General features: G+C 50.6%; 1 protein-coding gene across 1 annotated transcript in view; it reads right to left on the bottom strand.

Annotated features, from left to right (window-relative positions):
• Positions 1-4,282: 4,282 nt before the first annotated feature.
• The window catches only part of LOC144720057 (paired box protein Pax-1-like), a 32,944-nt gene continuing 18,619 nt past the window's right edge, over positions 4,283-18,607 (bottom strand). The window contains exons 3-4 of the mRNA XM_078596508.1: positions 13,353-13,468; positions 4,283-5,413 (exon numbers count right to left, since the gene is read on the bottom strand). Coding sequence (XP_078452634.1) covers positions 5,105-5,413; positions 13,353-13,468 — 425 coding nt within the window. The 3' untranslated portion in view covers positions 4,283-5,104. The remainder of the gene's footprint in view (positions 5,414-13,352; positions 13,469-18,607) is intronic.

Raw genomic sequence — 18,607 nt, 5'->3', positions numbered from 1 at the left:
TGGAAGAGCTGGAATTACCCACACTTCGTCCCACGGCACGTGACGCCGCGTTTTTGAATGAAAGTGGTAAGTGATGCCATTTTCTTTAAGGTACAAATTTCGAAAAATTCCAAACGTATCTTTGACCCAAATTTTGTGAGACACTATATATACCGGGTGCTTAAAAAATGTTAAAACTTATCTGGGACTATCGTTTTTAATGGGAAAATAGCGGATAATACACTGTGGCATGATAACAAATGTAATGGTAATAGCTTCAAAAATTCAAAGAGCCTCCACTTGTTCACCATCATTGTCAACGCGTGCCTGGAATCTTCTCCAGGTGGTCTCCAGAGCCGGGCGGCACATGTATTGTGGTATTGTTGCAAATTCTCAGAAGTGTTAACAATTTTTTTAAGCACCCTGTATTAAATATGTATAATATTATTCAGAAATGGGCAAAACGTCCCGAATATTTTGTATGTGATTGAATCATACGGTGTGCTTCTCTTAGGTAAAAGTGAAAACTATATTTTTTAAATGCCCACATCACCAGATACTCAATATGCTTCACCCAATGGTGGCCGTTATGAGCCCTGGACTGGACTGAGATCCTCGTGAGAGGAGATCACGAGTGAAGACGCATTGGGGGCAGTGTCGGGTTATCCAAGTAGCAAAAGTAGCTACAAATGCTACGGGCCCCGCACTTTCAAGGGCTGCGCGCTAAATGCTTTCAAGCTATCAATTCCGGTTCAGTAATTCTGCACTTGCTCTATTACTATAGTACTAGATTGCCTTCAACTTTAATGAACGACTGGGTGTTTAAGGTTAGCGATTTGTCGTATTATCTGGCTGTAAATCAAATGAAAAAATACAATTACTTTACTATGCAAGTAAAACATTTGTGTGTTATCTTCTTGGTTCTTTCGGTAAAGTCACGTAGAAGGGAAATAATAACATAATAAAAATAAAACGTTTTTTTTTTGTGTTTTATTTTTTTTACTTAATTATTTCCCTTTTACGTGACTTTACCGAAAGAACCAAGAAGATGAATCCCTGCAGTCACGAAAGCTTTAAATCGAAATGTGTGTTTAATTTGTATTATTGTTATTTAGGGCCCCTTCATAACATATGCTACAGGCCCGCACTCGCTTCATCCGGCACTGGTTGGGAGGGTTTAGAATGTGGGCTTCTGATTGGCTGAACCAAGCGCCCGGGATAAGAGCCAATACGCCTTTGGTCGTGGCTTAAAAGTTGAGAATTACTTTGATTTATACCAACGGAATATTAGGAGGTTTACTCTGTGTGCTCCCTAGAGTTACCTGGAGGCATATGCGGGCCCGCGTGATTCGCCGGGGGCCCGGGGTAAACCTCACACCGTGTGGGTCCCCCCCCCACCAATGACGCATTCAAACTTCACCGGAAGTATCACGTTTACCACCGAGACATCGAAGCGCCCCCCCCCCTCCAAAGCGCAGGGCCCGGGACGGTCGCCCCGATTCGCCGTACCCTTAGGGACGATTATCGGCGGTGGGAGAAACGAGGTGAGTTCTTGTAAGAGATGGGGGCCTTCATCCAGCAGTGGATTGATTGTGGCTGCCGATGATAATGACGATGGGGGTGCGTTTAAGTCTATCGCGCGATGTTACTTCTGGAACAATGTTTTAAACCAGCACCTGCTTAAGCAGAAACACCGAAAAAAACGTGGTCCGGTTTTGATTGATTTGAATCTCATCAGCAGGGTTGTGGTCTTTAAAAGAGTGCTGCTGGGCTTCCTGGAGGTATAGGCAAGGTCTCTCCGTGAACACCATGGGACCCCTATACGTTATATATATGAACACATTGCACAGTACAAGCAGAACACCATTCACGTTATATGTCGCCGCTTATAAAGTACAAACTACGATTGAGCCGGTCAGCCAATAGGCTCTGCAGACCAATATGATCCAGCAACATTTGTTTAAGCCGGCAAACTCCGGACCGGTTTCAACCTTCTGGGTCTCATCAGCTGAGCGAGGCTAACTAGTCCGGTCACCCAATCGTAAGTCTTGCCTTCGTTAGCAGGAATGGCCACGAATATTACTGCAAAATTACGACCGGCCATTAACAATTGTCAGAATAGCTGCATTTGGCCGGCAAAAAAGACGTAAAATAAAGGACCACGAGATATAGCCGCGTGGTGGTTAAAGCCTTCGCGGTCGCCTTTATGGTCATTACGGAGAGAGAGAGAGGGGGGGGGGCTCGTAAAATATACCGAAAAGGCGAATTCCAAGTGCAGTCTCCAGGCTCTCCGGGTTCTTCTCTGGCGTTGAGGCACGCTGGGTTCACGCGGTGTCCACCCCGCACGCCCCACGCGGTTAGCACGCCGCGCCTTCGCGGTGTTCAACCACGCACAGGGGAGCTTGCTTGCAGGAGGCTTCGCGAAGCAAACTTAAAGCAATGGCAGAGGCAAATGTACCCCAGGTAGCTCAAGGTGGGGGTCGGGGGTGGGGTGGGATGGGGTTGAGGTCCCGGATTTATGACAAAATGTTCGAGTACGTAAACATTGAGCTAGAACTTAGATCCTCATTAAAAAAAAATCTAAATTATCATTTAAATGTACGATGAAAAAAGTTCATCATAGTCGGGAATTTGTGTGAGTCTATCAACTTGATCATTTCACACAACTGGTATACAATTAAGTTATGAAGGTTCCCCGTAACACAACTTTATTCTCTGGATTACAATACGAATGCCGCTGTACCGCCTTTCTACCCCCTCCCCTGAATTTGAAAGGAAAAGTCGCGGGTGCGTCTTATCATCCGGTAGATGTGTGTGTTTCCGTGCGTGAGCGCGGTAGTGTAGTGGTTAGCGCTCTGCGCTACGAACCCGGCATCCCAAGTTCGATTGCCGCTCACGGCCAACACCAGTGACGATTATCTGAACCGATCCTGGCCTCCCCTAGGTCGACTCGGCCTCAAATTAGTACCTGGTGCGGTGTGTAAAAACATCACCACGAGGGAGACAAAGGCGGGCGGGCGTGGTTTCTGGCCACCCACCTCCACGTGTGCCGTGCCGGCCTTCAGAGGTGCTCGCTAACAGCACTTGCCCCAACAGTCTGTTGAGGCTATCCGGGTGATCTTTGTCTTTGATCAGATCTGTAGCACTCTATTGACACCGGGGCACAGGTTTGGGGGTGTGTCTATCATGTGTGGAGCGTCTTATAAAATCCGCACAATAGCGTGTTGTTTGTAGTGGCGAGATGTTAACTGCCTCGCCTGGTATAAAAAAGTTCGTGGGTTCGATCCCAACCTCGGGTGCCTGTGTATTTGGAGTGTGCGTGTTTTGATGCCTGTATATTTTGAGTTTTCCCCGTGGTCGCGTGGATTTTTCTCCGGTTTTCCCCTCCACATGTAGGAACAACACGCGTTTAAAGTATTTGACTACTGCTGTACATTTCCACGTGATGATAAGCCACTTTGTTGAGCTGTCATTTGTGGCCATGTCGCTTCTGAAAAAGAGCTGTATAACTCAATGGGCCTTACCTGGTAAAATGATCAATTAAACAGTTTAGTATATATTGTAAACCAATAGGGACACGCAAAAATGCATAGAGACAAATCGAGACGAATAGAGGCCAAATAGATATATACACATAGAGATGCGTGCAGATGGATTATAGTCGCACCGCAGTCGTGTGCTTGGGGCCATGCGACCAAAACTTACGGACCGCAGAACAAACCCAGGTGTGTCGTCTGCGCTCCATCAACGGAGGAGGAACAGACAATCTGCGACGAACTTTCTCTCTCCTGAAGCCCTCTGGTCGGGGCCGGCAGCTCTCGACACGTACGCATGCATGTTGAACTTCTTTCACGCCGCACGTAGCCAACCGTGCTAACTTGGAGGTGCGGAGCGCTGCAATCATTGGCGTTCATCCCCTGAGTCGCAATGCTGCTGCCGCTGCCACCATCGACGCAGTAGAATTAGAAATGCAGGCGCGTGCAGTACAAAAAAATATTATATCTCCCTTAGGGCCTTCAGTAGCCTGGCACCACTGCCGAAGACTCGCTCGTATCTTACCGATTTCGTTGAATAACGGCTACCTGCGGCTGCGTTAAAACACAGTGAGTGATGTCGCGGCCTCGTAACTTTCACTGCTTTCAATGATGAACTCGGGGAACATTCCAGTGGAACGTATTTTACGAAGCCGGCAACAGGTCGTAAAAAGGAAAATCGTTCAGACATACTATATCACTGCGCAAATAATAATCACCACCATCATCATCATCATGGCAATGGCAATAAAAATGCATCGGTCACAATGTAATATTCCACATGTTTTGTTTAATATATACATATCTTACAATACAACAAGATATATAAACTCTAGTTCAGAAACGTAGAAAATTAAATATATAACTTGTCGAAAATGTACACGTTATTATTGTTTCCTCTTTCAGAACACGAAAACAAACGTGGACTCGAGACGCGAGGACATTTCGTGCGGCATCTCGTCTCGTACATCCGACGTTGGCTCGTGGGGGCCACTCGCTGGGAAAGTCTCCCCCCCCCCCCGACCAGAGCGTGGACTACGAACCTCACACAGCAGCAGCAGCAGCAGGGGCCGATTGTGAGTCGCGTCTAGAGCCATTGCATCGGAGAATTCGCACAGCGTGCGTGGCATGGATTGGGCCCTGGTGCAAGCAATAAAATGTGACCCCCTACCCCCCCCACCACCATCACCACCACTACTCCCCTGTCAAATTTCTCTTTCTCTTCGTAGCTCGGCGACTGGGGGAGGGTGGTTGGGGGGGGGCTCCGGCCCCGTGTGTCTCCGGGCGCAGTTCCACCCCACCGACCGCCCGCCGCGCCCTGCGCACGTAGAGAGGCTACGCCACGGCGTCGTCTTCTCGCCGTCTCCCGCTTGTAAAAGCGACCCGCTCAACGCCAGACGCCGTGAGCGCGAACCCCTCCCGCCGACGGCCACGATCCACGGGGTCCGCGCGTGGACGAGAGCGCGGCACAGACGTGACACGCGCGCGGGCCACGTGCGGCCCGGTGAGTCCCTGCGGTCAACGTCGTCTTGGGAGGGAGGGAGGAGGGACGAGGGGGGTGGTGTGTGTGAGTGTGGGGGGGGGAGGCTTCTTCAGGACTTCCTCGGCGCCAACGCCTCCCCTCCTCTCTCGTCCCTCGCCGCCGCTGCGGCGGCCGCGGCAGCGACGGCGGCGGCCGCGGCCGCTTTGAAGTGGGCGGGCGACGAGAGGTCGGCGGGGTGCGGCTGGCCCTGCCACGCGGCCCCGTGGCCCGGCGGCACGAAGCCCGCGGCCTGTGCCGGGCCACCCCCTCCGCCGTACGCCACGTAGGCCCCCATGCCCCCTTGCGACTGGCTCGGGTAGGGCCCGAGACCCGAGGCCGACACGAAGGTGCTGACCGCGGGCAGACCTGACGCGTGGCCCTGCGCGGGGAGGGTACGGGGGGGGGGGTGGCGGGAGAGCAATTTTAGTGAGGAATTGGTGAGACATCGAGTGAGTAGGAAGTGACCACTTAATTTCAAGGTGAGAATGGATCGTCATCGTGTTTGTGTGTTGAACTGTCGCACCTCTGTACGTATGCAATCGTGCTAATTGGAGGTGCGGGGGAAGGACAACAATTTAAACACAACAAGAAGTTCTCAAGAAATTAGTTTTTTGTCATCATCAGCCGTGGTCAATCCACTGCTGGATGAAGGCCTCCCCAAGCCGAATACTCTGGGCTCTCTCCCACCTCCCCAAAGAACACATTCAGGGAATTCATGACCACGCGATTGCAATAAATTCTATAAATATGGGGAAAAAATTGTACATGGTATTAGTTTGGTCCCGTGAGTCACGGGCATTTTTTTTTCATGAAACACTAACAATCCCAGATGCCTTCACGTTTGTCGGTGCTGGCTTCAGCAGCCCACTGAACTGGGTTCAAAAAATAAAGGGCTCCAAAACAGACTTGCCACACGAAAACAAGCGGGATATTGGCAGCAGCGACAGAAACGGGGAAGGAAAAGAAAAACGCCGAGAAGGAACGGACGATAAATAACTCAAGATAACTCAGTCGGCGGTATGAAGTCGCAAGCGTCGAGCTGCTGCTCAAGTATGGGCCTGTTTCTAATCGATGTTTATCGATGAAGCTGTGAGCATCGAAGCTCAAGTGAGGCCGTGAAGAACTGTGCTCGCATTCGTCAGGTGTGAGAGAGATCGCACGCACAACGCAATCGCCGCTGTCGCGTTTGAATGTCGACTTTTAGACCACCAGCTCAACGCCGACTTTAATTCCGACTTCATGTTATATACTGTATATATATATATAAACAAACAAAGGTCCCCCATGTAGCCTGAACAAACTTTTGGGGCAAGTGCTGCTAGCGAGCACCTCTATGAAGGCCGGCACGGCACACGCGGGGCCATGAGCGGGGAATTGAACTCGGGTCACCGCTCCCCACGTGTTTTATATACACAACGCACACACGCAAACTATATGCGACACGTGGTTTACCCACGCGCACACGACGCGCGGACCACGTGCTCTCGCGCCGCAGTGCAGGGAAATAAATGCGACCGGCACGATGCAAATGACATCTAAAATAAAATAGAAACTAGTTTTGAATTGCGGCTCTACAGTATATGTATACACACACACAGAAGTTAATTATTACAGTCCCTTGTCGATTGAAGCGATGAGGCGAAAACGCGAGTGGCTAAGACCGGTGGGAGGAAATCAAGTGAGTGTTGGCTTCGGTTCGTGGGTGCAGCGGTGGCGCTAACTACTGCGCCACCGCTCCACCCACGTGACACACTCTACATAGTTCAACACGTAGGAGGCTTTCGCGATCTAACCCCCCCCCCCCCAAATAAACCCCCCCCTCTGTATTATGGATACTCAACATAGGTATGTATGTTGAACGGCCCAGCGGATTATGCGTGTGCGCATGCTGGACTTCTTTCGCACCGTTCGTAGCCAACCGTCCTAATTGGAGGTGATGAATCGGGGAGGACAGCCAACGTAAAACGACAAAAGAGCAGTTCTAAAGGAAATGAGTTCGGGTAACATTGTACAAGGGTGCCTACGGACGCGTCCACACGGACGTAGTGGGACGCACGTGACACGGCTGCTCTGTTCGTGGCTATCGAGAGAGTATGTTGGGTTCGTGAGCTTCGTGAGGTCAGTCACCCGAGGATGTGATCTCTCGCAGTGCAGACCACGAATACACGAATCCGTCCATTGGCTCGCCATTACACGCACGATGTGTTTCGACTCATTTTGAACGTTGCATTGACATTTGTCGCAAAATGAACGACGTTGAAACACTTCTCGACGACTGCAGCTAAATGGAGACATGAGACTGGCGTCAGTTACTCGAATCGTCGAGATCGACGACTTATGCGGGTTCGCTTTGTGCGATTTCACTGTATATGCGGCGATCCTATTCCCACCCACATGTCTCTCTACGCGGTTTGAATTCACTCTACATGCGGCTATGCGGTCGGACGTGGAACAACATCGTATGTGTGTGCCGTGTGTGTACTGTGCGTGTGCCGTGTGTGTACTGTGTGTGTGCCGTGTGTGTGTGCCGTGTGTGTGTAGCGTGTGTGTACTGTGTGTGTACCGTGTGCGTGTGCCGTGTGTGTACTGTGTGTGTGCCGTGTGTGTACTGTGTGTGTACTGTGTGTGTGCCGTGCGTGTGCCGTGTGTGTGTAGCGTGTGTGTAGCGTGTGTGTACTGTGTGTGTGCCGTGTGTGTACTGTGTGTGTATCGTGTGTGTGTAGCGTGTGTGTGTAGCGTGTGTGTACTGTGTGTGTACCGTGTGTGTGTGCTGTGTGTGTACTGTGTGTGTGTACCGTGTGCCGTGTGTGCCGTGTGTGTACCGTGTGTGTGTACTGTGTGTGTACTGTGCGTGTACCGTGTGTGTGTACTCTGTGTGGGTACCGTGTGTGTGTACTGTGTGTGTGTACTGTGTGTGTACACCGGGCAGACGTCTTGGAAGAGGTGGGTATGACCCACGCTTTTCCCCAGCGCACGCGAACCTACCTGCCGAACGACTACAACTGTGGTGGACCCATTTAAAGTGCTGGCTGAACAACAACAACAACAAAAACTGCGCCCCTCCCCCCCCCCTCCCCTATTGTTTCAACTGCCGCGCCCGGAGATCGAATCGAGCCGGCGAACATTGAGGATTTGCACGCCCAGACCTTGCTGACCGTCCACGCACCCACGGCAGCATCCGCAAGCGACGTTGCACACAGCGCAGTTCGAACACTCGCCATTTAGTCTTGACCTCCACCTCCCGCCTCTGGATCTCGACTCCTGATGGAGTTCAACAACGACGATGATGACGTCATCCTGCTGCTCTATTTAAGACCGGAAGCAGGTGGACGGCTTCACTCTTCTGGCAAATCGCCCGAAGACGCTGGATATAATTTCCAGCGAAACGTCGTACTACTCGAATAGTAAATGTTGTGGATTCACTCGTCAACACACCGGTGGGCTAGAGTAGTGAACCATTTGTCTTTTGTCAACGTGTCACATTTTTTACTCATTGGCCGTGTCGGGTGGTGGAGGGTTACGACACATTTATAAATAGCGCGATCTAACCCAAAAACCTTTGCGATGAATATGGGGAATATAAATGTATTTATGTATTTCTTGCTCTTGTACTTATTTCCCCTCCCCCCCTCCCCCTATTCAGCGCCAGCGCGCCAGACTACCCCGCGCATTGTGAGAAAGGAACGTTGCATTGGCACCAATCCACGGCGCTTAATTGCGATCGTTAGGAATTTATTTATGAGCGGGGGCGCACCTGGGATGTACACCGCGACGTATTTCATGCTACAGCTGCGGCTACAGCAGCAGCAGCAGCAGCAGCGAGAACGTTTGCGTTTCGAAATATTCCTTTTTGCTGTGATGATACAGGTAGCACGCCGGTCAATCAGCGTGCCTAATCTCAGGCTCCGTAGCGAATCTCCGGGGGAAATAATCACGGATGCGTTTCCCACCGGAACATCACTCGTCGATTCCTCTAAGCCGTTGTTGGGGGGGGGGACTCCATCCGCCGATTGTCAGTGACCCTTTTTTTCTGCTTCATGGCGTGACTCTGCAGATTAATTCCATCGTGTCTCTTGACCCACCCCAACACCGCCGCCCACACCAAGTTCGTACATCCACACTCGTATTGACGCGTCACCCATTGCTGCAAACTGTTTTTGTGGCGACTGGCCTGTGGTGAGCAACCGAGATACTTTATTTTTAAACGCCAACAACACAGCGGCGAAGGTTGCCAAGCGAGTGGTGTTTTCGTTCAACAATTTTAGTTTGTCTTCTCGCTTGGCACAAGCTCCAAATCTCCGAGTAGCCTGTTACCCCCTTCCCATGGACCTCCAAAAGTATCAGCAGCGGCAGCGGCAGCCGCAGGTGCAAACGAGTACTTTCTATCCAGGCTGCACGTGTCAATATTGTTACAGCAAAATTAATAACGGCGCTACTTAGGAAGGGCAGGGCCTGAGTTCGTGAGCGGGCAGCAGGTCACGGGGTGGTTGGGAGAAAACGTTGGGAGGGTCCAACTCTTCCGAGACGTGTGGAGGCAGCGTGGAAGAGCAGGCCAAAACATTCCCCCTCTTAGAGCTGCAACCATCTCGTGTCAGGCCTTTCCGCCGGCAGTGGCGTGAGCGAGCAATTGCAGGGTTTGCGCCTTTGCCTTTTGCTCACATCCCTCTATATTAACAATACGCTTGTTTGCACACATTGTTCCAGCAGATTCTAAATTGTGTGGCTTGCGAACGGCTAAAATATATACAGGGTGGGCAAATACGTCAGAACACAGGGTTATTATGATTATTTTAACAAATCACACCGGGTTATTTAATTAATTTAACAAATGTTCAAACTGACTACCATTTATATGAATGAATGAATTATCTTCAGAAATGAATCTAGAACAGTTTTTTTTTAAGATTACAGCTACCTTCTTCAGCATAAATGAAAAAATATATTATGATATAAAGAATAAGATACAATTTTAACTTAAAGAATAAACAATTTAAACGGTTTAATATCATTATTAAAATAAACGAAATAACCCTATGTGTGCTGGCTTTTTGGCCACCCTGCATATAAGAATAACAGTCTCCAGTGTGTATTCCTATAGTTCACGTAGAGTTGGTCTACATAATTACTCTTTAAATACAGAATTATCTTATATGGTCTGGTTGCCTTCGGCTAAGTTGTTTTGTACCTTCCGTAAAGTGAAACTGGTATTATTATGCAAGTAAATAGGCAAACAATATGCCTCCAGACATCTGTCTCTGCGCATAAAATATAAAACATATCTGGGAAATGTAAAGAGTATTTGCAGTTTAGTTTTACCTGGCGGGACAGATATATGAATGACTTATATCGCTTGCCTATTTATTTTGTCTGCTCATTATTTTTTTGTTACTTATACGTTTGCATCGCAGGGCATATATACATATTCCTCTTGTGAATCAGCTCATGTGCACGAGTGAGATGGATTGTGGAATTCGCCGGCCTGCGTGGGAAGGCCTTCATCCAGCAGTGCATAGACCATGGCTGCTGCTGTTGGTGACGCTAAAAGCAGTGGTGGGCGCTAATCGCACATCCCCATCACCTCGCTGCAACAATTCGCATGTGGCCTCTTGTTCGCACACACTCCTCAACGAGCGCACGTGTCTATGTTCATACCTACTCGATTGTCATTACAGCGTCTTATCACCACCACCATCATCAACATCAACATCATCAGTTTAACACGTAGGCTTTCGCGACCAATAGCATCCATAATAGAGACGTCAATGTCATGTATAGAGGAAACACACAGATGTACTCCTGCACTCCTTGCTTAAGGAGTTCAACGTTTCAGAATATGCCATGCACAGAGAGAGCTGTGAACACGGTCAAGCGTGCAAACAAACACTGGTGAATACACAACTCTGAATAATTCAAAGCCCTCTGTCGATTCACTGCTGGATGAAGGCAAGTCGTTTGGCAGTGCTGGTCAGCGCAGAAAGGGTGAACGAAAGGGCCCCAGGTTCGGATGAATAAAGCACTTGCCGTGGCCGGGAATCGAACTCAGGTGCGATGGGTTACAACTTTATTTGATAGCGCAACGAGCGGACCACTTGCGCCATTGAACGTGTGTAGGTGATCGCTGATGCCCCATCGACAATAATAATCGGGCATTGTCTGTAGGTCATGTCCTAGCTCACATCCCACTGTTAAGGTCGTGAACCTGTGCGCTCATTATAATTGAACTCACCTAAACATATATATTTTACCAGGTAAGGCCGACTGAGCTATGAGTTTCCTTTCTGAAGTAGCCTGGTCACAAATGATAGCTCAACGAAGTGGCTTATCATGTGTAAATCTATAGCAGCCAAACACTAAACGCACGCTGAGTCTTAATGTGGAGGGGAAAAACCGGAGGACCCGGAAAAAAACTCCAAGCGACCACGTGGAGAGGGGGAAAACACGCGAACTCAAAATATACAGGCATCAGGTTCGGGATCGAACCAACGACCTCCTGCACACCCGGCGAGGGAGTTAACATAGTGCGACCGTGGCGCTTTATAATTAAGAACCCCAAAATATTCATTGTAGCCTTAAAATAAAATTTTCACATTTTTCACAGCACATTGCCATTTTCACAGCACATTGCCCGACACGTTGCCTATTATATATAGTTAGTTTTATATATGTTACGTTTGAAGCCACAGTGTTATCGACGAATGTGTTGCGTCGGTTTGTATTCTTCAACTCTTAATTGTGCTCTTTGGTTCTTTCGGTAAAGTTACGTAGGTAGAAAAAAAATCATAGTATCACGACGTCTCGATCGCCACACAAATTGTGGCTTTCGCACCCCCGCCAAAGCAGCACCACCACCACCAAACAATGCGCGCAGCAGTGCCCATCATTGCGATGCGTCGACACAATCACGCGTGCACACAACCGCGTCAACAGTGAATGGTGGTGAGTGTGGGAGCGCCGCGTTGACCCTCTCAACAGACCACAGCCCTGCAATGCTCGCGGGTTCGAACAGAAGTGATGGCTCCGCAATCAATGCCCGTTCCCCCGTGTCTCTCAGGCCCGTGTTAATCGAATGCTGGCTTCCCCCGCTTTGTGCGGGTTCGCTTTGTGCGATTTCGCGTATATGCGAATACCCCAATTTCGCTCGATTATCCGGTTTTGCATAAACTCTGCATGCGGCTATTCGGTCGGACGTGGGACAACATCGTTTGTGTACTGCGTGTGCACTGTCTGTGCTCTGTGTGTACTGTGTGTGTACTGTGTGCGCACTGTGTGAGTGAAACATGTGCAAATAGTCGATCGTGACTGGCTGATGGGAATCCTATGAAACGTCCTTAATCTTTACTGCAGCCTCAATCGTTTACAACAGTGCGTTAATAAATACAATAGGGTTATATGAAACAAAACAGTTGGACTTACCTGCGCGTGCTTAATTCGCGTTTTCGATTATTTACCTTCTGGAAAAAATCTGCCCACGTCTCGCACGCCCGCAGCGTGCGTGCACCCCAGGTTAAGATCCGCTGTTCTACGGGGACTAGAAAGCTACATTTGTGCACGTATACAGTCGACGTTCCGCTTCTAATTGCCAGACTCAGAGGGTCAACATTTTAGAATGTGGAACTCCCCCAGAGATGACGGGTCTCGCGCTGGATTCGTGTCATTGCCTTCCAGTGCGGGGCCGAGAGGGTGAGTGTTCTCTGACAGCACTTGCCCCCAGAGGTCCGCGCGCCTCTACGTGGGATCGTTGTGTTGTGTGTACATGCGTTTGTGTGTGTGTGTATGTACAGCCTTCAGAGGTGCTCGCTAACAGCACTTGGCCAAACGGTATGTTAAGTCTATACGGGGGATCTTTGTCTTTGTTCAGTATGTGGGGGGAGCGGTCGTGTAGCGGTCAGCACGCTGCGCTACTAACCCGGCGACCCGAGTTCGATTCTCACTCACGGCCGGTCCTGTGCCTCCCCTAGGTCGACTCAGCCTCAAATTAGTACCTGGTGCGAAGTGTAAAACATCGTCACTAGGGAGCCAAAGGCGGACTGGCGTGGTGTTGACCACACACCCCCTTGTGTCCCGTGCCGGCCTTCATGGCTACTACTCGCTCACAGCACTTGCTCAGACAGTCTCTGAAGGCTATATATAGGGGTGGGGATCTTTGTCTTTGTGGAGAACCCGACCACCCGACTTCCATTCCCGCTCGTGGCCACCAACACCAGTGACCAAATTCATCCGACCCGATCGGTCGGTCGGTCGGTCACGGGTGACCAGCACTCGGTCACCTGTGACAGTCTGCCGAATGCTGCACGGTGCTTTGTCTTTTGTTGTATTACCTGGGAATACTTCAGGTCGCCATCGCCACCGCCCGACTTGTCGAGGCCGTTGGCCGCCTGCGTGCCCGCGGGGAAGCTGGGCCGGGCAGCGCCGCACCACTCCTCCGGGATGAGCCCTGCACGGGGGTAGGGGTGGGGGTGGAGCGGGGGAGGGGTGGAAGTTGGGTGGGAGGAAGAGACCACAGAAAGACGCAAGCGTTGTGATGGATGGTGGCGGCAAGTGGTTTGTTGTAGCACATCGCACTGCTGACTCGCGCCATCCCAGTTCGATTTCACGCTCACGGCCGAAAAAAAGTGTCCTGCCTAAGCGTTAAATGAGTATCTGTTGCGGTGTGTGCACATCAGAACTCGGGCGTGGTGTGTGAGTCACCCATCACGTCCGTGTGCTCGTTCACAACACTTGCCCCAACAGTGCGTTCAAGGCTATACGGGGGATCTTTGTCTAGTATCACTTAGTATGACTTTATTGGCATCAGGGAACACGTTTTGGAGTGCGTCTAACTTTCCGTAGCGTCTTATGATCAGTGGAATACACGATGCGTACAGTTGAGCGCGTTTGAGTGATCGATGCCAAATTCGAATTATGTTTAAAAATAATCAAACATATTCTATGGGTCTTTCGGTAAAGCCACGGAGAGAGAAAAATATCTACGTGGCTTTACCGAAAGACCCATAGAATATGTATTCCTGCAGTCACGAAAGCTTTAATGCAAGAAAGAACCAAACATTTGAATATGTTGGAATAGTCAGAAAAACAAACGAAAAAATGTTTACATTTTAACCCTTTGGCTGATTGCTTTTACTCACTGGAGATTCTCCGATTCGGGGATGTAAATCGGTTTGATTCTCACGGTGAGCACAGAGGTACGCGATCTCCATCATCAGCTAACAACGAGAAATTTCTCCTCCGGTAGAGTGTGACGCGAAAGACGATAAAAAGCGCATAGACAACACGAAGTGCATTCTTACCACCAACACAATTCTAATACTAATAACAAATCCGCACATTGATTTACTGTCACTCAGAGGGAAGACGTTAACAACCGATGTGACGTTCGAACGCGCTCAGACATTATAATGTTATTACTCATCGGCGTTTACATTGTGAGCTGTCTCACCTTGAGTCCACGTGGTTACGATGAAGACAATGATCACGATGATGCTGACCGATGCTGATTGTCAATAATTAAACGTCGCGTTCGTGACACTGAATATAACAGGAGGATTTCAAGTTTAATTGCGCAATGCCCTACTTAAATTGTAACCGTCTTGGGTGTAATTGGGCAAAGACAGTTGCAGTGTTCGCGAAGGCTACTTAAAGTCTATTTGAGCTGATCAAAGAGCGGCGTGATCCTTTAACGCCAATAAATAACGAACGGACAGGCTTCCCCGTCACTCCGGTGTCATTAAATGTATTTATTTATTTACGTCAGTCGACCTCTGGAGCCTTACGGACCCATCGGTTCCATTCCTCCTCAACCAAGATGCGCTGATACACTTTTTTTTTGCAATGAAACCAAAACGCGCATCCCACAGAGAGAGAGAGGCGAGACGCTCGGTGGGTTTTTGATGCCAGGCAAATGCCCAATGAGGAGGTGCCCGTCTCCTGGTTACAACCTTGAGCCAGTGGTGGACATTCCACGTTCCTTTGGCGGAGGAGAGTGTGTCCAAAGCCACGGTCGACTTCTCCCAACAGAGCGGTACATATTTTATCGACCACACCCCCCGCCCCCCTCGGAGGGACGAATGATGGGCTGAGTAAATCCCCAACCAGGATTTGAACTCGCGACCTCCCGATCGTGAATCGCTCGCTAACCGCAAGACCACGTGGCCGGGTTGTTGACGAGCTCGAGCGAGAACGGTGGCGCGTTGGTTGGCGCCATGCGCTGCTACGAGCCCGACGACCCGAGTTTGATTCCCAACCACGACTAACATCGGTGGCGAGTGATACATCTGTACCCCGATCCTGTGCGTGCGCTTTACCCAAACCGCACTGATCAGCGTGGTGAAGTATGGTCGCGCGGAGCCCTTCATCCAACAACGGTGGATTGACTAAGGGGGCCGTAAATAGCAAATGATTACGAAGGACCAATAGTCTGTTGATGGTGCCGAGGCTTTGACACGATGGCTCTCTGCTCCAGCCCCTCGCTGCAGCCTCACGAGACGCAAGACAGCCGTGCCGTGTCGCGGTTTGCTCCGAGGGGCTGTCTCCGCGGATTTCCCGAGCGGCCGAACAGCGTCGCGTTATTCAGCACTCGCTACGTCCGAGCTCTCGGTCACTCTCCCGAATAAGCTCCGGCACCAGTACGCGGGGCAAGCGGAACGTCGGACATCGAGTCGCCGAGGGGGACCCCGGGGGGGGGGCGCGGGCGCGGGCACACGCGTGCGTGCGCGCTGTGAACTCGGCGAGTTTGATTTACGCTTCGTCTCTGTCGGTTCAATATCCGTACACCGCGAGTACTCCGACTGCCACGCAGTCTGTTTGCCTTGCCCGTGACCCCCGCGAGCGAGCGCGCCTGTGTGTGTGTGTGTTCGTGCGTGGGGAGCGGTTAGTGCGCTGCGCTACGAAGCCGGCAACTCGAGTTCAATTCCAGCTCGTGGCCACCACCGGCGACGATTATCTGAATTGATCCTAGGCGTCGCCTAGGTCGACTCAGCCTCAAATGAGTACCTGGTGCGGTATGTAAACATCGACACGAGGGAGACAAAGACGGCCGGGCGTGGTGCTGGCCATCCGCCCCCTCGTTTGCCGTTCCGCCCTTCATAGGCGCTCACGAACAGCACTTGCACCAACAGCATGTTAATGCTATACGGGCCATCTTTGTCTTGTGTGTGTACATCATGGGAACTCGCTAAGAAAACTTGCACAAACAGCCTGTTAATGCTATACCGGGAGGTATTTGTCTTTGCTGTTGTGTTAATGGGGGAGCGGTAATGTGGCGGTTAGCGCATTGCGCTAAAAGCCCTGCATCCCGAGTTAAAATTTCGAGTAACGATCAACGTCAGTGGTAATACTTTTTTTATCTTAACCGCTCCCGCGGATACAAATGCTTGCTTGCTTTCATATACGCACCGCGCATACCGTATATGCGCAGTGCACATGTGCCATTCATCTCAGTCGGTTCAACCGTGACGCCTCCTCCTACCATCAGCAGCGAGCCTTCGACACTTCAAGCGACGGCCTCAAGGTGCCACCATTCCTGGACACTGGCGCTAAGTGGCGACGTTGCCGCCAATTAGCGGCGAACGGCGGCTGCTCTTGTTGTTGGGGCACGCACGCGCACGCACGTACGCACGCACACACATACGCACATGTGTATGTGCGTGCGTGCGTGCGTGAGTGCACGTTAGTACGCACGTGCGTACGCGTGAGAGCTGTCGAGGGCCTCGCAAGTCGCTTTAAAACAGAGACACGATTCAGCCCTAATTACATTTTCCCCCAAATCCTCCACAGGGAAGCGACATTAGCGGTATAGCCGTGCTGCCGCTGCTGCTGATGATGATGATTACCGCACCAGCTCGGCTCGCTCAGTGCGGAGCGGTGCCGCGTTGGGCCCAGCGCCGGATGATTTAATAACATCTAGGCGCTCGCGGGGGATTCCTCGCCGGAGCCAGTTTTCAAACAGCTGCTATCTGCGTGAAATTCATCGTCCCGCTCGCAGAAGCTGCGTCTCGCGGTCGCCGCTGGCCCATCCGTTGAGCGAATGCCGCGCGCGACTAATCCATGCAGCACATTCGCAGAGTACGCGGCAGAGACCACCCAATATACCGCCACCGCCTGCCCTACACAGCGTTCGATTATACGCCTGCGTATGCGGCCAAACGTTGAGGAGGCGAATGCCAAAGTCGAGGTCTGATAGAGGCTTTAACAGAATTGTTGGGCAAGTGCTGTGATGTGGTCAAGCAACACGCCCGGCCGCCTTTGTCTCCCCCGCCCGTGCCAGGGCACTCACGGTGCAGGCTGAGTCTGCCTGAATGCCCCCGATCTCGTCTGAACTGGAAAGCTGAGCTGGCTAAAAGCGTGGACGGTACTGTACGTGAATGTGAGAAACGGTTCGGAATTACCAGGTTGTATCGGCTTGGTATGGGAGGTGGCGATGAGGGAGGTGGTGTGGTGCCAACCCTGTTTGACCAAACATCCCAATGTGGCAGGGCCCTCTTGCCCACAGAGTCTTCAGACTCAGTGAGACATTGCGGGGGGCGAATGAAGTGCTTCGTTATTATTGGTGTTGTTGATTTTGCAACAAAATTATCTGCAGGTGATTCCTCGTGATTGTGTTCGTTGACTAACCCGCGATCCGGCCAATGCTTTGCAACACCTAAAAATTCACCGACACATTTGCAATTATTATCTCAACAGAACGATATCGTAGCGGCAATAATGATAACCAACCATAACGACCACCTACCGCGGGACGGAGGGCTTTCCTGCACCGCGTCAGGTCGTGGAGATTGTTTGACCATACTTCACCACGCTGGTCGGTGCGGTGTAGGTTTAAGGAATCATCCCTCCCTCAACACACTGTACGCATTTGTTTGTTCAGCTCATTGCTTTGTTCAAAGAAACTGGGTTCGCACTACGCTCGAAAAATAATAGGCGACTGGGTTCGGCATATCCACCGCATCCAGTACATCCACATTTGCCATTGTATTATTATTGTTGTTGTGCTGTATCATGTCACAACCGTCGCTGCCAGGCAGCCTGTTGGAGAGCAGGCACCTGCCGGCAAGAGCGGTATCATTCTAAACCCGAAGAAATATGTCCGTTCGTTCATAACACACATCCTCATCAGCCACGTTCAATACAGTGCTGGATGAAGGCTTCACAAAGTGTTAATCTTTTGCACGTGACCATCCACCGGCCCGTCCCTCAGGACGTGATGTCCTTTCAGCCAGCCAGGAATACTTCTTTTGTTTTGGTAACATATATATGAAATGCAGTATATAAAATATAGAATCATTGTGCGTCTGTAAATTGACATTTAACTCCACAAATATGAAACACGACGCAGGATGTGTGCATACTGGATAGCTACGTAGCATGCAATACCCAATAGACAAACACTACGGGTGGGTGGGGGGGAACCACATGTTAACAATGGTAAATATTTCTACCAGTTATTCAAATACACATCTGGGTGAGATGATTCGCAACTGCAATGTTTAGCGTGGGCTGTGCGCGTGAAGGAGAGATTTAGTCTGCCTCCGACAACGGGGAACGACTCACATTGTGTCGACTGCCGCGCCCGGCGGTC

The sequence above is a fragment of the Lampetra planeri genome, chromosome 7 (assembly GCF_965212315.1).
Source record: "Lampetra planeri chromosome 7, kcLamPlan1.2.h2, whole genome shotgun sequence".
In the NCBI taxonomy this organism is placed as follows: Eukaryota; Metazoa; Chordata; class Hyperoartia; order Petromyzontiformes; family Petromyzontidae; genus Lampetra; species Lampetra planeri.
This window is presented reverse-complemented; position numbering and strand designations above follow the sequence as displayed.